The sequence below is a fragment of the Fundulus heteroclitus genome, chromosome 2 (genome assembly GCF_011125445.2).
Source record: "Fundulus heteroclitus isolate FHET01 chromosome 2, MU-UCD_Fhet_4.1, whole genome shotgun sequence".
In the NCBI taxonomy this organism is placed as follows: Eukaryota; Metazoa; Chordata; class Actinopteri; order Cyprinodontiformes; family Fundulidae; genus Fundulus; species Fundulus heteroclitus.
Window position 1 is genome coordinate 11485057 of NC_046362.1, and position 15789 is coordinate 11500845.

Below are 15789 nucleotides of genomic sequence, written 5' to 3' on the forward strand. Positions count from 1 at the left end.
GAGTTAACTATGACCGCCACCGGTGCTGGGGACCGACAGGATACCGGTGGAAATTGGGCTACTGTTGCTCAGCAAAGAAGAAGTGGAAGAATCAGAACAAGCTTTACTGCCAAGTTGTATTTCATACATACAAGGAGTTTGCTTTGATAAGGTGCTGCACATAGACAAACATAAAGTTGACTTAAGTAAATGTATGTGAATAATAGAATAAATAAGAACAGATCATAAAAATACGGTGGGTTGACATGAAGGTAGATGATGTGAGAGAGAAGGTAGTGTTAGATGGAGACAGTAGAATGGTTGATGCTGGGGAAAAAAGTAAAGATAAATGTTTAAGAAAATAAAGAGCAAAAAGTTTCTAAATAATTATTCAAGATACAAATAATAATAATGATAATTATTAGTCAAACTGCAAAAATAAAGTATCAAAAATAGCTAGTAAAACAATATGGTCTTAATGCCTAAATTATGCTGCTAAAAATATTGATGTATTCAGGTGATCAGATGATATACTTTAATGAAACATACAGCAGGACTTTGTTTTCGGGGCTGATTTGCACCAATGTACCAAGCCTTCTGGAAGCAGAAAAACTAAAATCAAAAGTTACTATGTGTGTTAATTACTGTATGAATGATTACTGATGTCATTGCACTTTGTTTTCCGAGCAAGTTTAGCTTTTTCTTTAAATCTGGATGCTTTCGTAGGAGAAGTGTCAGCGTAATCTCGGCGCTCGTCTTGAAACGGATGAGCAGGCAAACAGCAAAGATGTAATGTCCCCCCCTCGCCTTAGGAAAGTACTAATCCCTCCAAACCCTCTACAGGAAATACCGGCCCAGACTTGCTTCACTTCTTTTCCAATCCTACTTGTTGACGAGTAGCTAGCAGTTCAGAAGGGTCCAGCAAAGCAATAAGACTTTTGTATTGAGTTAATAAACTCATGAACGTGCCCAGAAGTCTTGAAAATGTAAAATATTCCTTTTTAAATTCTGCAACATGTTCTGCAAGATCTGGGGTCTTCTCTGACATATTTGTTTAATCTTTGCACTAGGGATAAGCCGGCTGTGCTGCCACTTTCTGTTACTCAATACATCCATTAGAGCCGTCTCTGTTTTCCTTCCCTCCCCTCTCTGGGAGACGTTTGTCTGGGCTGGGCGAGGCAGGGAGTTATTGCTGTATATAAGCTGTGAAAATGTTCAACAGAGATATTCCTGACTCCGTTGCAGATGAGATTATATTTATGCTTTAAATTAAAGACTCACAGCCGGAATAACTTCCCACCTTAAACTCGGAGGGACAACATTTTTTATTTCTATTCTTTTATTTCTATTTGATTTAAAGGGAACACATCATGCAAAATCCACTTATTGGCCCTGAAATACATTTTGTTGTGTGCTTGGAGTCTCTAGGAATGAAAAAATTGAATCTAGTCTGTCCATGTGCTGTGTAGATATATTTATGTTCTGTTTGGGTAATATTTTTCAAACCGTTGTTTTCTATTACGTTTTTTTTTTTAAACAATTACACCACAGTGTTTGCTACGGAGCTGCAAAACAAGGTCTTGGACTTCTTTCTTATCAATTTCACCATTTTTATTTTTTTTTTTGCAGCAATTGTGTAGTCGAAGCTTAAAGTATGCTAAAGCTGCAAGTGGATAAATGTCCACTAATGGATAAATCACACTGTCCCCCAGAATACTACAAAAAATGCCCACCGGGGTAGAGTGGAACCAGTACAGTCACATTCATTTGCAAACAGTTAATTGTGGCGCTAACTTTTTATTCATCATTATTATCGTTCACTATTCTTCGTTATGATGTGGTCTTAATATTGTCGGCTCCCATTGCTCAAAAACAGATTCAAAATAGGACTCTACCTTTAACCAGCTTGTCTAGGATCGGAAAACATGCTCCACTGCAATGACGAAACCGATTTTAATCAATGCTTTTCAATTTAAAAATAGTGCACGATAAATATAACTTTATCAATATTGTTGACGTTACAAGATTAAGTAACCCAAAAAGTCTTGATTTATTGCACATTTTACGGACGGACTCGCGTTCTCGTGAATTGAGAAACGGCCACAGATTTATTAAATCTTAACACATTGGGGGTTATTATAATAATTAGTATTATTATAGTCTTAACATTTAAAATTGTAAACTTTTTTTTGGATACAATCTGTTTTAAGTGGGATAAAATAAATGCCGTGGATGTCTTCAATCATCTGCTTAGAAGCTATTGTCAGTTTTTTTAATTTATTTTGCAAGCAATTCAGACTAACTCATTAAAAAAATCTATTGAATGTTGATCTTTTAGGGAAAGAAATTACATTAATATCACAGGCTTCTATGTCTCAAAAAGCCCTACAACATCATATCTCATCTTAAGGCCTTAACAATCTACCCATTCTTGGGTTAAATTGAATTTAGCCTTGTCTTATGGTTAAAAACGTGTTTACCTATTTCTTCTCTCATCAACAGCTGTACTCCAAGTCTTTTTTTTTTGGCAAAAAAAAAAGACTTGTCAGTCAGTTTGAAAGTGTAACCTAATATCTTGTCTGAACTTGTTGTGGAACAAACTGTTACAGAGGATTTACAAAGCTGCTACAGTCTTATTGAACATAGTTACCGCAGATATTTTGCTATACCTGTAACCAAGCAATGTTGTTGTTTTTTTGTATCTTCCTAAAATAAAAAGCCAGCAAAGGAGATGAGGAGTTATTATAATTTGTTCATTTTGGAATTTTGCAAATTGTTTTATTTTGGGAGGTTCGTATTTTGGAAAAATACAACATGCTCAATTTTGGAAACTTTATTACATTTAAAAATAGCTGTTTAATTTACAAAGCTCTGCATGGATTAGCCCCGCCTGCACTTTTTACATACATTAAACTAAGAACTGACATCCAACACAGAGAAACAACCTTTGTACAAACGGTTCTAGCGGTCAGAGGGAGTCATTTTTGGAACCATGTCCAGACTAATATTAGAGAATGTCCTATCTATAGCGCTTTCAAAAAGCGCCTTAAACCATTTCTTAAAGGTTCTCAGTCATGTTTGCTCTTTTACTGATTTTTATTGTTGAAATGTAATTTGTCTGAATGTTTGTTAATGTGATTATTCGCCTGATATTGTATATTGTCCTTATGTCTTGTGTTCTTTAATCTCCCTGATTCGGGACTACAGATGAAAATTAGCAATTATCTTATCTGGCTCATTTACAGTCTGTGCAGAAGTATGTGATTGTTCATTAATATGCGCTGTTCCTAATAAATAAAGTATAAAAAAAAGCTCTTAAGAAGTCTTAAATTTAAGAAATGACATTTTGCGGTCTTAAATAGTGACATATGATCAGATTGTTCGTAAACTTGCCTGCAAGATGAATTCTTACGGTATTTTGTGCGTTCACAAACACACAAGAATCCATCTTGTACCGCTCCAGCTTCGACCGTTTGTGTCGGTTGGATCTGTCGGTTCGGGCCAATCATGTTGCAGGATTGAGGTTTAACGCGGGACATACCATTATGATGAAAGCAAGAGCGGCGGAGCCCTCAGCCAAACCAACACAAACATGGCAGTGCAGGAGGACTCATGCGTAGCTGCTGCTATCACGTCTGTTTTGTAAGAAACTGGCTGGCCAGGTTAGATTGTTCCAGCTGTCTCTTAAATTACATCCAGTTATGTGATAAGAGTTCATATATCAAGGCAGCTATTTCCTGAAAGGAATTGCACTGTTAGGGCCAAAATTATTCATGCCCTTTGCAGATTTCGGTTTAAGGTAATCTTTGAATTTTACTCACATGATTAAGTAATATTAAAGAACTCAAGATTAGGCTGATGGCCAGGAGGGCTTTCAACATCAAATACTTGATTCTTAATCCCCAAAGAAATCATTTAAATGCCCTTAGAAATGTCTAAAAAGCTGCTCAGCAGTTATAAGATGCACTTTATTGCTGTTATGACAATAAAGATTTTTCCATTAATTATTGGGAATGGTAAAACACATTTCTGACATGCTATTTTTTTTTAATAAAAACTGATAACTTCTTTTCTTCCCCAGAACTAATACTTTTTTACATTATTTTACTAACCTTTGAGTTGTGCCTTTCATTTCCTATCGGAAATAAAAGTCTTGCCAAGGTGAAAGTAGATTTAAACGGTTTAGGACAGACCAAACCGTTGTTATTGTTTTTTTTTATTGAATGAAGAAACTGCTTTTCTATTTTCTTTTCCCACCTACCTGGAGTCCCTCAAGGCCCCATTCTTGGCCCCCTCCTCTTCTTTCTTTATCCCCTCCCTTTGGGGTCAGTTCTAAGAAAACAGTTTTGCCTTCCATTTTTATGCAGATGACCGTCCGATTTGTTTTGACAATAAAAAGGGAGAATAGTTACTCTGCAAATAAACGTCTTGAATGCATTGCAGACATTAAGTCATGGATGTAAATACATTTCTCACACTGGAACCATAAAAAGACTGTGGTAGTGTTGTTGGGCCCATTAATCAGTGTTGACCTGGGACCTTTAAGTCAGTATGTGAAACCTACAACTACAGATCTGGGTGTAAGTCTTGAGAGTAACTTTGATGCTCAGTTAAACTCTGTGGACCCGTCCAAACTGAGACAGCTGATCAAAGTAAGACTAATCCTGTCATAGCATCATTTTGAAATTTTAATCTATGTTTTTACTACAATTGTCTCAAATTACTGCACTGCACTTTACTCTGGGCGTAACAAATTTAAGTGGCTCAACTACAGCTGGTTAAAAATGTTGCTGCTCTTTTTTTAAACTGGTACTAGAAAGCGATTTCTCCAGTCTTAACCACAATTCACTTTCAGATTGGTTTTAAAATTTAATTTTTTTAAAGTCTTCATGGCCTGGCACTCCAGTATCTGTCAGACATTCTTCATTTGGACACTTCCTCTTGCTCACTCAGGTTGGCAGATCAGTTTTCATTAGTGATCCCAAAAACAGAGAATGTGCTTTCTCTGTTATTGCACTAAAGCTCTAAAATGAACTACCTTTACGTATTAGGCAGACACACTTTCTGTTTTTAAATGTTCTCTCAAAACACATATTTTTTTGCCTTTTGAGCCAGTTTCAGTTGTTGGTTTTTGAAGTTTTTGTGTATCTGTATTTTATTTTACATTTAAATGTAATTGCTGTCTTTAACTTTTTATTCTGTTTTGAATTACAATTTTTTCTGAGTTGTTTTTTAATAGAAATGAAGTTGAGTTGAGAATATTAGTTATTCATTTTTTAAAAAAAGGGGAAATATGGATGGTTCGCAAGCAGAAGTTCTTCAAAAACAGTTCAACAACATTTTTTAGTGGTGCGCTTTGCACAAGGGATAATTGTAGTGGAAATGTTTATAATTAAAAAGACGGACTGTAAAGTGATCCTTTTAAAGAGGGAAGAGGAGGAATGAGGGGTTTGGGCTGAAGCTCCCAATGTTACAAGACCCTAAAACATACGCATCTAAATTATGTCACTAAATTAAGTATGCACACCTGAATTCAAGTGCAAGGCGTCGCAGCAACCCGTACCGCAGCACCTCTGATTGTATGTCATTTAGATTGAACAAAAAAGCATGAAACACAATTACTAACTATCCTATTGATTTTAATTGGGACATTTTGTGACGGGCGAAAGGACGCTAGTATCTGTCCACGTTTTGAAGGCTGGAAGCTGATGAGAGCCTCGAGCTCCGAGGAGATAGGAGCAAGGCAAGAGCATTAGGCACTGAAACACTGAATGGATAGTTCATAAATAATTTGAATTAAATAAAAAATAAACTTATAAAGAGAATAAGTTATGTTTTAGACTTCATCTTGTTAGCAGATCTATTTTCTGATCAAACGTGCAGCCGTGACTGCTTCTGAATGAGGACTTCATAGCTGGCAGCTGCTCTCCCCTCCTATCGGTACTGCGTAGCTCCTCTCATTTTTTTTCTTACTTAAATGAAAATAATGGCATATTTAAATCTGCCCAGGTGATAAATATTAGTTCAGAAATGACTGCACTTCTAGCTAATTAAAACAATTAAAAATGTTTAACATTAGCTCATAAAGTATGTATTTAATGAGGTTTGGATTGAAAACGACTTCAATAGCTAACCAGAACCCAGAAGGAAGCCATAAAAGTTGGGTAAATTGGGTTCTAAAGCACTTGACCTATTTATTTATTTTTAATCAAAGTAATCATGATCCAAAAAAGGTTTTTGAAAAGTTTTTTTGACTTACTAAACTCAAACCATGTCCTTTTTTCCCTCTGTTTCTACACAAACCTAACCTCCAGCTGTGCTCTGTGTGTTTTCACCCTCTAAGGCCTGCGTCACTTCGGCAAGTCTCAGGCCTCGGTGGAAGAGGTTCAGACCTACCTGGAGCAGGTCTACTGCGGTCACCTGTCGGTGGAGACCGGCCAGCTGAGCAGTCTGGAGGAGAGGGAGTGGTTCGCTGACCGCTTCGAGGAGCTCAAGAGAGACAGCCTGTCTCCCGAGGAGAAGAAGCGTCTGGCTAAGCTCATGCTGGAGTCCCAGGTAGGTCCAAGAGGAGGTGTGGAGGTAACGTCCACATCCAGGGTGGTGGTGGAAAGAGACATGATATTTTTATTCCTCTACGTGTGCAGGAGTTTGATCACTTCCTGGCCACTAAGTTCGCTACTGTGAAGCGCTACGGAGGAGAGGGAGCAGAGAGCATGATGGGATTTTTCCACGAGCTCTTCCGCCGGTCGGCCCACAGCGGCGTCACAGACATCGTCATCGGGATGCCTCACAGAGGCCGACTGAACCTCCTGACGGGCCTGCTGAAGTTCCCACCAGAGGTAAGAGAGATGTGATCAAAGAGAACGTTGTTGTACAGACCGGAGGCTGAACTCACATCGAAGCGCTCTCTTTGTGTTTCTGTCCCCGCGAAGCTTATGTTCCGCAAGATGCGCGGACTCAGCGAGTTCCCCGACACCTCCCCTGCTATCGGCGACGTCCTCTCTCATCTCACCTCCTCGGTGGAGCTGGATTTGGGAGCAGGGCACCCTCTCCACGTCACGATGCTGCCCAACCCGTCTCACCTGGAGGCCATCAACCCCGTGGCCCAGGGCAAAACCAGAGCAAGGCAGCAGCTGAGGAGGGAGGGGGACTATTCCCCCGAGGAGAACGCCTACCCCGGGGACCAGGTCGTCTGCCTCCAGGTACTTACAGCGTGCTGAGCATTTTGAATCGTTTGATCTAAGTAACAAAGTTAAAATCCATAGTTAATCAAATCCTGCATTAAGCCTCTAAGAAGGCAACACTTTGAAGGGGTAACTTATTAAAATTTCACAATTCTTGTTGAGGAAAAGCAAAAGAAAGAAATGAAAATATTGGATAAAATCTCAGTCAGGATAACATAATAAATCTCAAATTAAGGGTGACTTTCAATAGATGAATTGACATTTCAGGCCAATTCAGCTTATTTATCTACAACAAATCTCCATCCAGTAGCCTGTTAAACACCTCTTTGAAGACCTTTTGAGTCAGAAAACCAGTGTTGTTGCACTTGTGGTCCTGTAGAAGAGGGGGGCCAGGTAAAGCCCTCCGTGTCACGTGCTCATAGCGGGTCTGCAATTCACAGAAAGTTTGCACTCGGGTCAAACTTATGATTCCAGCCAAAACGAGACCTGGATCTCAGGGAAGCTGGTAATCATCAACTTTGCGCTCGGATTGTTCAAAGGTCAGAGTTATGGGGCTGACCATGTTAAAAAAAGTGAATGAAAGGATAACAACATAAAGATAGATGAAAACCCTCTTTCCGACTTTTGCTTTTAAAGACGACCTGACTACTTGATTGAAGAAATTATAGCAACAGTAAGTGGGGTATGGTCTGCAGCAGGAAATGAGCTTATAGGATCACATTTCATCAGTATTAAAATAATATTTGGAGGCTAATTTGTATTTAAATTGTTTGGTGAGGTCTCAACATAAGTCATAAGTCTTATTCCAGTCATATTCCAGTCATCTTCCAGTCATAAGTCATATTCCAGTAATATCTGGAATTAACACATTTCATCGGTTCCAAACTTTGAATGACTTGGATGATTACGCAGATGTATGGCTGACTCGCCGCAGGGTGTGCCTGACTCAGATACTTATTCATTCCTGAACGCGGGTCTATGATGACGAAAGCATGTATTGTATGAACCAATAGGAAATTTCAACTGCAATAGCCACTGTTCAACCCTAAGGGGGCGCTAAGACCAGCTCTGCCTTCAGTGGGACACCAATATTGCAGAACTAAAGAAGTTCACATAAAAAAAAAACCTGTTTATAAAGTTTATCTGCAAAAAAAATTATATTTTTGGGTAAACTACGCTACATTACAGCTCTCATCCCTCTGCATCAATTTTTCTCTTCTTGGACATCGCTGGGTTGTTTAGGTGTGTTATGGAAGGACTGACATCTAGTGGCAGGATGCCATTACTACACCGTAAAAAAAATCAACATTCGCTATAGGGGGCACAGTTTAAACCACTCTATGCACTTCAAAATAACATGTGCCTCTACTTTATGACACCATATGCCTTTTTTGTCTCTTGAGGACCGGATAAATTGCCATGACAGGCTTATAGGAGAAGACTTAATGTCGTCCTCTTAGTAAAAGAGATTGTACAAGTACAAGTAGTTTTTTCTTTTTCTAAAGATTTCAATGTGAGAATATGTTCCTGGGATAAAAGATTAGTTTATTTTAAAGCTGTTCGCACATTCTTACTGTGGTGCCATACATCTTGTTGCAGTGTGCTGAAGTGACTTTCTGTTCTCACTGAAGTAAATATCGCCTGAATTAATTAAAACTTACTGTGCCGCCGAACCTCAGTGGGACTTTTTTTTCTAACATGTGCTGTACACACGTTCTTATGTGCAGGTTCACGGTGACGGGTCTTTTACCGGTCAGGGGATCGTTCCAGAAACGTTGACTCTTTCCAACCTACCTCACTACAGAGTGGGTGGCAGCATCCACCTGATCGTGAACAACCAAGTGGGTTACACCACTCCATCAGACAGGGGAAGATCCTCCCTGTACTGCAGCGATGTTGGTGAGTCAATCTCTCCGGCCGCATCTGTAAGCCCTCAGCAGAGGAACAAAACTCTAGATGCTGATGATGTCGTTAACGTGCGCGGTTTTCTTCTCCAAAGGTAAGATGGTGAACTGTGCCGTGATCCACGTCAACGGCGACGACGCGGAGGACGTTCTGCGAGCCGCTCGGCTGGCGGTGGACTACCAGCGGCAGTTCAGGAAAGACATCATCCTGGACCTGATCTGCTACCGTCAGTGGGGCCACAACGAGCTGGACGAGCCTTTCTTCACCAACCCGGCCATGTACAAGATCATCAGGTTGGTCTATTTCGTCTTAACGATCAGCGATCGAGGTAGATTGAGGCTCTCTGAGCCAGTTCGACATCTGTTTGTCTTCTTCTTTCAGGTCCCGTCAGAGCGTCCCCGACTCCTACTCAGACCAGCTCATATCCCAGGGTCTGATGACGGAGGCCGAGCGCGCAGAAATCAAGACTAGCTACTACGGCATGCTCAACGAGAAGCTGTCCGGCATGACCCTGTACAGCCCCCCGCCCACCAACCTGCAGGGCCGCTGGGGGGATCTGGTGGAGCCCCAGGCCAGAGTCACCACCTGGGACACGGGCGTCCCCGCTCAGCTGCTGCAGTTCATCGGGGCGAAGTCCGTGGACATCCCTGAGCAAATCTGCTTGCACAGCCACCTCCTAAAAACCCACGTACAGGTACAGCAGCGGCCTCTGGTGGAGAGTGTTGTCACTGCAGCCTAAATGATGTCTATAGACATAATATAAGAGTAGACGCGTCGTTGGGCGGGTTCTGCCTATGCTGCGATGCGTCAGAGCGTCCGCCATCTTAAATGTGGCAAATCTGCAGTTACTCAGTCACTTAAATAGTATCAGTGGGACTTTAATCTCTCAATATACTTTGTATTAGTAGTATTTTTGTTTTTGTAATATTACAAGTTCATGTTCGTATCCCTTTAGCTTAATTCTCCTGAATTTATTCTCCTAAAGAATAAAAATATTTAAAATAATCTAACCTGGCCCTATTACTCCAGGAGTAAAATAATTCTGCAAACTGTGACTATTCTGGAAATGTTCCCCCTTAATTCTCATAATATGACGTATTCCCATAACATTATCACTTTTGTGTTGTTGTTTTTTTTGTTTTTTAGTTTAGGAATTTTATTTCTCATATTAATAATTTTACCTCTTTAATACTCCCCCAAAAAGTCTGTTCCTAAAGGTTCACATGTGACACGGTTTTATGAAATAATGAAGACCACAATGTTTAGATTTAACTAATTGGTCCTTATATTCATAACACATACACACAATAAATAAATAAATATATATATATAGCCTGTGTTGCCACTCTGCAGCTTTAGTGTGTCCAGTTTTGCAACATGGTGCAGCCTTAGTTTATAGAGGGCAGATAGAAGTAGTGAAATCAGCCAGAATACATTTCCATGCAGCACAGGAAGGAGGCATCTTCTCTGATCCACGTTCACAATAACAGAACTCAACTTTTTTTCTGCCACATACAATATGGCGGCGACGTTGACGTACGAACCTGCGCCCTATGATGCGTCTACGTGTATAATGTCTATGAATGATGTCTTGTTGGTGTTTGTGAACTCAGGCTCGGTTGCAGAAGTTGGAGGAAGGTTCCAAGCTGGACTGGTCGACAGCAGAGGCCCTGGCCTTTGGCTCCTTGCTCTGCCAGGGTGTGTGAGCACTTCCATTGTGTTTATCGGGTTTTGTTGGTGCCTAGAAGCTGATGTGTAAATATTACAGGCTTTAACATTCGAATAAGCGGACAGGACGTCGGCAGAGGCACGTTCAGCCAGCGACACGCCATGGTGGTGTGTCAGGAGACCAACGACACGTACGTCCCCCTGAACCACATCAGCCCCCAGCAGACAGGATTCCTCGAGGTACTACCAAAAGCAGAGACCGCAGTCTGTGGATCAGGACGGGCAGATTGGTGTTGGTCATTTGGAAAACGAGCTTCTGTGTTGGCATTTCAGGTGTGCAACAGCCCGCTGTCCGAGGAGGCGGTGCTCGGGTTCGAGTATGGCATGAGCATCGCTCAGCCCAAGCTGCTGCCCATCTGGGAGGCTCAGTTCGGCGATTTCTTCAACGGAGCTCAGATCATCTTCGATACTTTCATCTCAGGAGGTCAGCTTTTAGTTAAGTTTACGCACGCTGAGAATAAATGTAAACGTGTTTATTCAACGGGGGCGGTGGGGGAACGGTTGCGTTTGCAGGTGAAGCTAAGTGGCTGCTCCAGTGTGGGATGGTGATCCTGCTGCCTCATGGTTACGATGGAGCCGGACCAGAGCACTCGTCCTGCCGTATGGAGCGCTTCCTCCAGGTCTGTGTGGCTGCAGCTCTGCCTTCATGTCATGCTTTTAAATGCGGACCTTTAAACCTTTAGAATATATTTACAAATAACATAATTGTCCATATTTGTGGTTAGTTTTATAAAACTATGCTGCTTTAACTTTACCTTGTTACAATTCAGCTATACTTAGACTTAGAAAACTTTATTTGTCATTGTGTATGCACAGATTGCGTACAGAAAGAAATTTCGTTGCATACAGCTTGTAAATTGCAGTAAAATTAAATTACAGTATAAGGTGCAGAAGTGATTTAAAAGTAAACAATTTAAATGTAGACAATGCAGGAGAAGTCACAGTGTACAGGTGAGGTTTTTTTTTTAAAACCATTTGTATGTGCAGAACTGATTGTGCAAAGGGCATTTGTGCAAGAATACAGCTTGTAAATTACAGTAGATTTAAAATACAGTATAAGATGCAGCAGTGATTTAAAAGTAAAACAATTGAAATGTAAACAATGCATTGTGTAGTTGCATCACACTAGTTTTGCTTTATAACACACTAGTATATGGCTGGACTGCAAATATAGGAGTCAGTTTACAGTAGCGGTAAGAAGTTTACATAAAGGCTAATTAAATTGGTATTTGAGATGCTTTTTTTCTTGAGGCAATGAGGATGAAACACTGATTTTAAATGCAAGCATTTGCTGCATCAGTTTGAGTTGGTGTTATTTTTAAATCCACACAGCCTCAAATAGAAACACATACTTCCACTAATGTTTGGACAAATGTGCCATAGCAAGTTGCAGAGAAACTGTGCCCTTTTTGTCTCTGGTTAAACCAAACTGGATGTTTGACCATTTTTTTTTCTGGCAGAATTAGTTAATGCGATGTTTTCAGATGTCGTTTAATAATAGTCCTTACATTTTCATTAGGTTTATGGTTTTGATGTGTATTTGGAATCAATGTGCTTTTTAAACACCCAATCCAGTCCAAATGTCAGCCTTGTGTCCTAAACTGTCACTCTCAGATGAAAGCAATTATTTTGGGTTATCAGGAACCACCATGTCAATTATAACCTGTCCACCGTGAAGCCTAGTTCATATCACCATGGACTGAGAGGATCTCCAATCACCTCCACCAAATTTGAAGTGTGAGGTTTGACTGTAATTGCCACTGCATACACCCGCGGGTCAAATGCCTTCTGGAAAGAAAGGTTTATAGTAAAATGACGGTTTGAGGTGTTTGGCCTCAACAACAAGAAGGATGGTTGGAGGAAGTGAGTGTTTGAAACCATGGTAACAACTGTCAGGCATGGTGGTGGCAGCATGGTGTCGTGGGGCAGCTGTACTGCTGCATTATTGGCTGCAATAATGATGGATGGCTACCTTTACCTCAGATCAATAAAATTGTTCACATTTGGACACGAGCGGTTCTTCCATCAGAACAAAGATCCCAAACACAGATCGGATGCTTCTTTGGAAAAACAAAAAAATTAAGCTTGAGGTGAAAACCTAACCACTGTCCACACATGGACTCTGCTTCAGTCATACACAGTGCGAAAAACAAGCAGTTTAAGTTTAGTTGAAACTTTCTGCCAGGGAGAGTGAACAAATCTCCATTCAGGTTTAGGTCAGAAAAGTTGTGTGGTTTCTCTGCAACGTGTTGTGGGACATTTATCCAAACATCGTCGGTAGTTTACTTACATATTTGAATATATGCATCTAATTTTTACTCATTTATAGGTTTTAAAATAATCCACTATAAAGATGACCTTTTGCAAAAAATGTTGGTTTTAAAAAATAATGTAAATTGTACATTGTACTATCAATCTACCTTGGAAAAACTGCTTGAATAAATAATTAAGCCTAAATAATTGACAGACATGCCTGTGATGAGTGTATTTAAACTTTAGCATCTTTTGTTCCCATTTATTGAATTGAAATACTTTATTGTCCCCAAGGACCAATTCATTTGCAGTGGAATCTTAAGACCCACTTTTACTCTTTGGCTTTTGACACCGCGTACTTGTGTGGTCCTCTGTGTCTTTTTAGTTTATTTATTTTATTTATTTATTTATTTTATTTTTTGTTATGTACAGCACATTGGAAACTTTTTCTGTTGGTAAATGTGCTATATAAATAAAGTGGATTGGATTGGAATCCACAAACAACAATAAACACTCACAATAACACAAAAAAACAACAAAAAAAACACATTTACAAGATTATATCAAGGTCTCGAGGAAACATTATTCATCTACAAAAATTAAAAACCCAAAAGCTAAGGGAATAACAGACCTCAGGTACCGGTTTGATCTCAATTGAAAGGGTGTCATGCAAGCCACCAGCAAAACCCGCACCCCTACCACATCTTTATAAAAAGGTTTATCAACAATAAAACCATTCAATTGTCTTAAAAGGAACAATATGGTCCTTTAAATAGGACAATATTACCCTAAATTGTGCCCGGATAATACTGACTGATAATCTCTACCACTGGACCATTAATCAGTGTTGGTACAATCGTAGCCTGATTTTCAAAACCAACTTTTTTGGTTTTGAAACATTTAGTTGCAAGTATAAGTTGTTGCACCATTGAATGAATTGTTCTAAATCTGAACCATGCCCTGCAAGAGGCTTACAATTACAGAGTCGTCTGCAACTTTAATGATAGATCCTGAGCTCGATTTGTCTCTGACCCTAGTTGGTGTAGAGCCTAAAAAGTAGATGTTCATATCACACACCCCTCAGGTGAGCCAGTTGAGGACATCAGTGGCTTGGAAAAGGTGCTGTTGATGTGTGTTCACTGTGACTTGTTTGTCAAATAACCCACCAAATGGTGCCAAAGTCAAATACAGAGAGATCAGCCAGCCAGGATGTTTAGCTGCGTATAGTAAAAGGCTGAAAACAAGTCAATAAAACACATCCGTGTGTTTTCCTGCCCTGTAGATGCCCAACAACAAAATTCAACAACGTAGCAATAGCATCCTCAGACCATTTCCCCGCCTGATAAGCAGATTGAAAGGGGTCAGTGTTGCCCTGCATCATCTACAATAGTTCCCTCTTTACTATCAGGGATTTCATCACTAAGGATGTGAGTCTACAGGACGATTATCGTTTGGAGCGTTGGGGGATTTAACCTCGGCTACTGCTATAACAACAGACTCCTTCCTTATTGCGGTGACTTTTTTCAGTGACAGCAAACACTGAAAGATGAATGTAAAGATACCGCGCAAGAAAGAAGCACAGGGCAAAGGAAGCTGGTGCAGCACAGATATTACTTTCTGCAGGGTATTCAGTAGCAATCCAGCACAGATTATGCCTCTAAATGGGCAAAATGGAGCAGAGGAGACGCGATATCAGGTTAAAGCATAATCTTATTTCCTTGTTCCTCAGAACCAAATAGATAATTTTAGATACCAAAAATTTTGTTAAAACTTAAATATAATTTCGTTTCAAATATGGAAGAAAATCAAGTGTAGGTTGTTTGCTTTTGTTTGCCAGATGTGCGACAGTAAAGAAGAGGGTGTGGATGGCGACAACGTCAACATGGCGGTGGTCAACCCCACCACTGCCGGCCAGTACTTCCACCTCCTCAGGCGACAGATGATCCGAAACTTCCGCAAACCTCTCATTGTGGTCGGACCCAAGACGCTGCTCAGGTTTTCTGTAAGAACTGTTGGAAGAAGTGTTCTACCTGTTCATTTGCTTCTTTTTCCTCCGTTTTCATTAAAAGGAATCAAAGATGTATGTTTTTCCCCCCAGGGAGCGGCGTCCAGTCTGAGTGACCTGGCACCAGGAACGTCCTTCAGGCCAGTGTTGGGAGATACTTCTGTCCCTGCAGAAAGGTAGACACCACATAACCTTTAACTGGAAAATTAGAGTATTTTACAGAGATGGGATCCAAATGTTATGGCTAATTTTGGCTCTCTTCTTTTTGGTCTAATCAAGACAGCAAAAAGAAAAAAACACCAACATTTCAATATCAGAATATTGGATTTCAGACTAATGTCAAAAGATCAAAAAGATGACACAGAACAACCTTCTTATTGTTTGCTGAAGTCTTGCTCTCTCTTGCTTTGTCGCAGCCAAAAAGAGAAAAGCATTTTATTAAATAGGTTCTCCGCTTCCTCTGGTTTAATTTTTAAATATTTCAGTAACACTGAAAGCAGCAACCTTTGATTCCCTCTCCCTCTGTAAGAGCTTCCAGATGTGAAGAGTGTTCAAGGTAGCACTTGACGTACGATGGAAAAATATCAGAATTTCCATCGGCACCGATGGAGCTTAAGACTCTGGTCCAAGCCAATATCTTGATGGATCTGTAATATTTGTATATATTGTCCTTGTCCTTATCTTTTTTCCATGAATAATGTATTTTCTGTTAAAGATTGTAGTTGCTGTTCTGCT

At 40.1% G+C, this 15789-nt stretch overlaps 1 protein-coding gene across 1 annotated transcript in view; it reads left to right on the top strand.

Moving 5' to 3' along the window:
• dhtkd1 (dehydrogenase E1 and transketolase domain containing 1) overlaps positions 1 to 15789 on the top strand; it is a 35420-nt gene that overhangs the window by 8810 nt on the left and 10821 nt on the right. The window contains exons 3-14 of the mRNA XM_012880363.3: positions 6323 to 6534; positions 6624 to 6818; positions 6912 to 7181; positions 8891 to 9062; positions 9163 to 9361; positions 9450 to 9762; positions 10682 to 10766; positions 10837 to 10976; positions 11070 to 11220; positions 11310 to 11416; positions 14887 to 15051; positions 15148 to 15230. Coding sequence (XP_012735817.2) covers positions 6323 to 6534; positions 6624 to 6818; positions 6912 to 7181; positions 8891 to 9062; positions 9163 to 9361; positions 9450 to 9762; positions 10682 to 10766; positions 10837 to 10976; positions 11070 to 11220; positions 11310 to 11416; positions 14887 to 15051; positions 15148 to 15230 — 2092 coding nt within the window. The remainder of the gene's footprint in view (positions 1 to 6322; positions 6535 to 6623; positions 6819 to 6911; positions 7182 to 8890; positions 9063 to 9162; positions 9362 to 9449; positions 9763 to 10681; positions 10767 to 10836; positions 10977 to 11069; positions 11221 to 11309; positions 11417 to 14886; positions 15052 to 15147; positions 15231 to 15789) is intronic.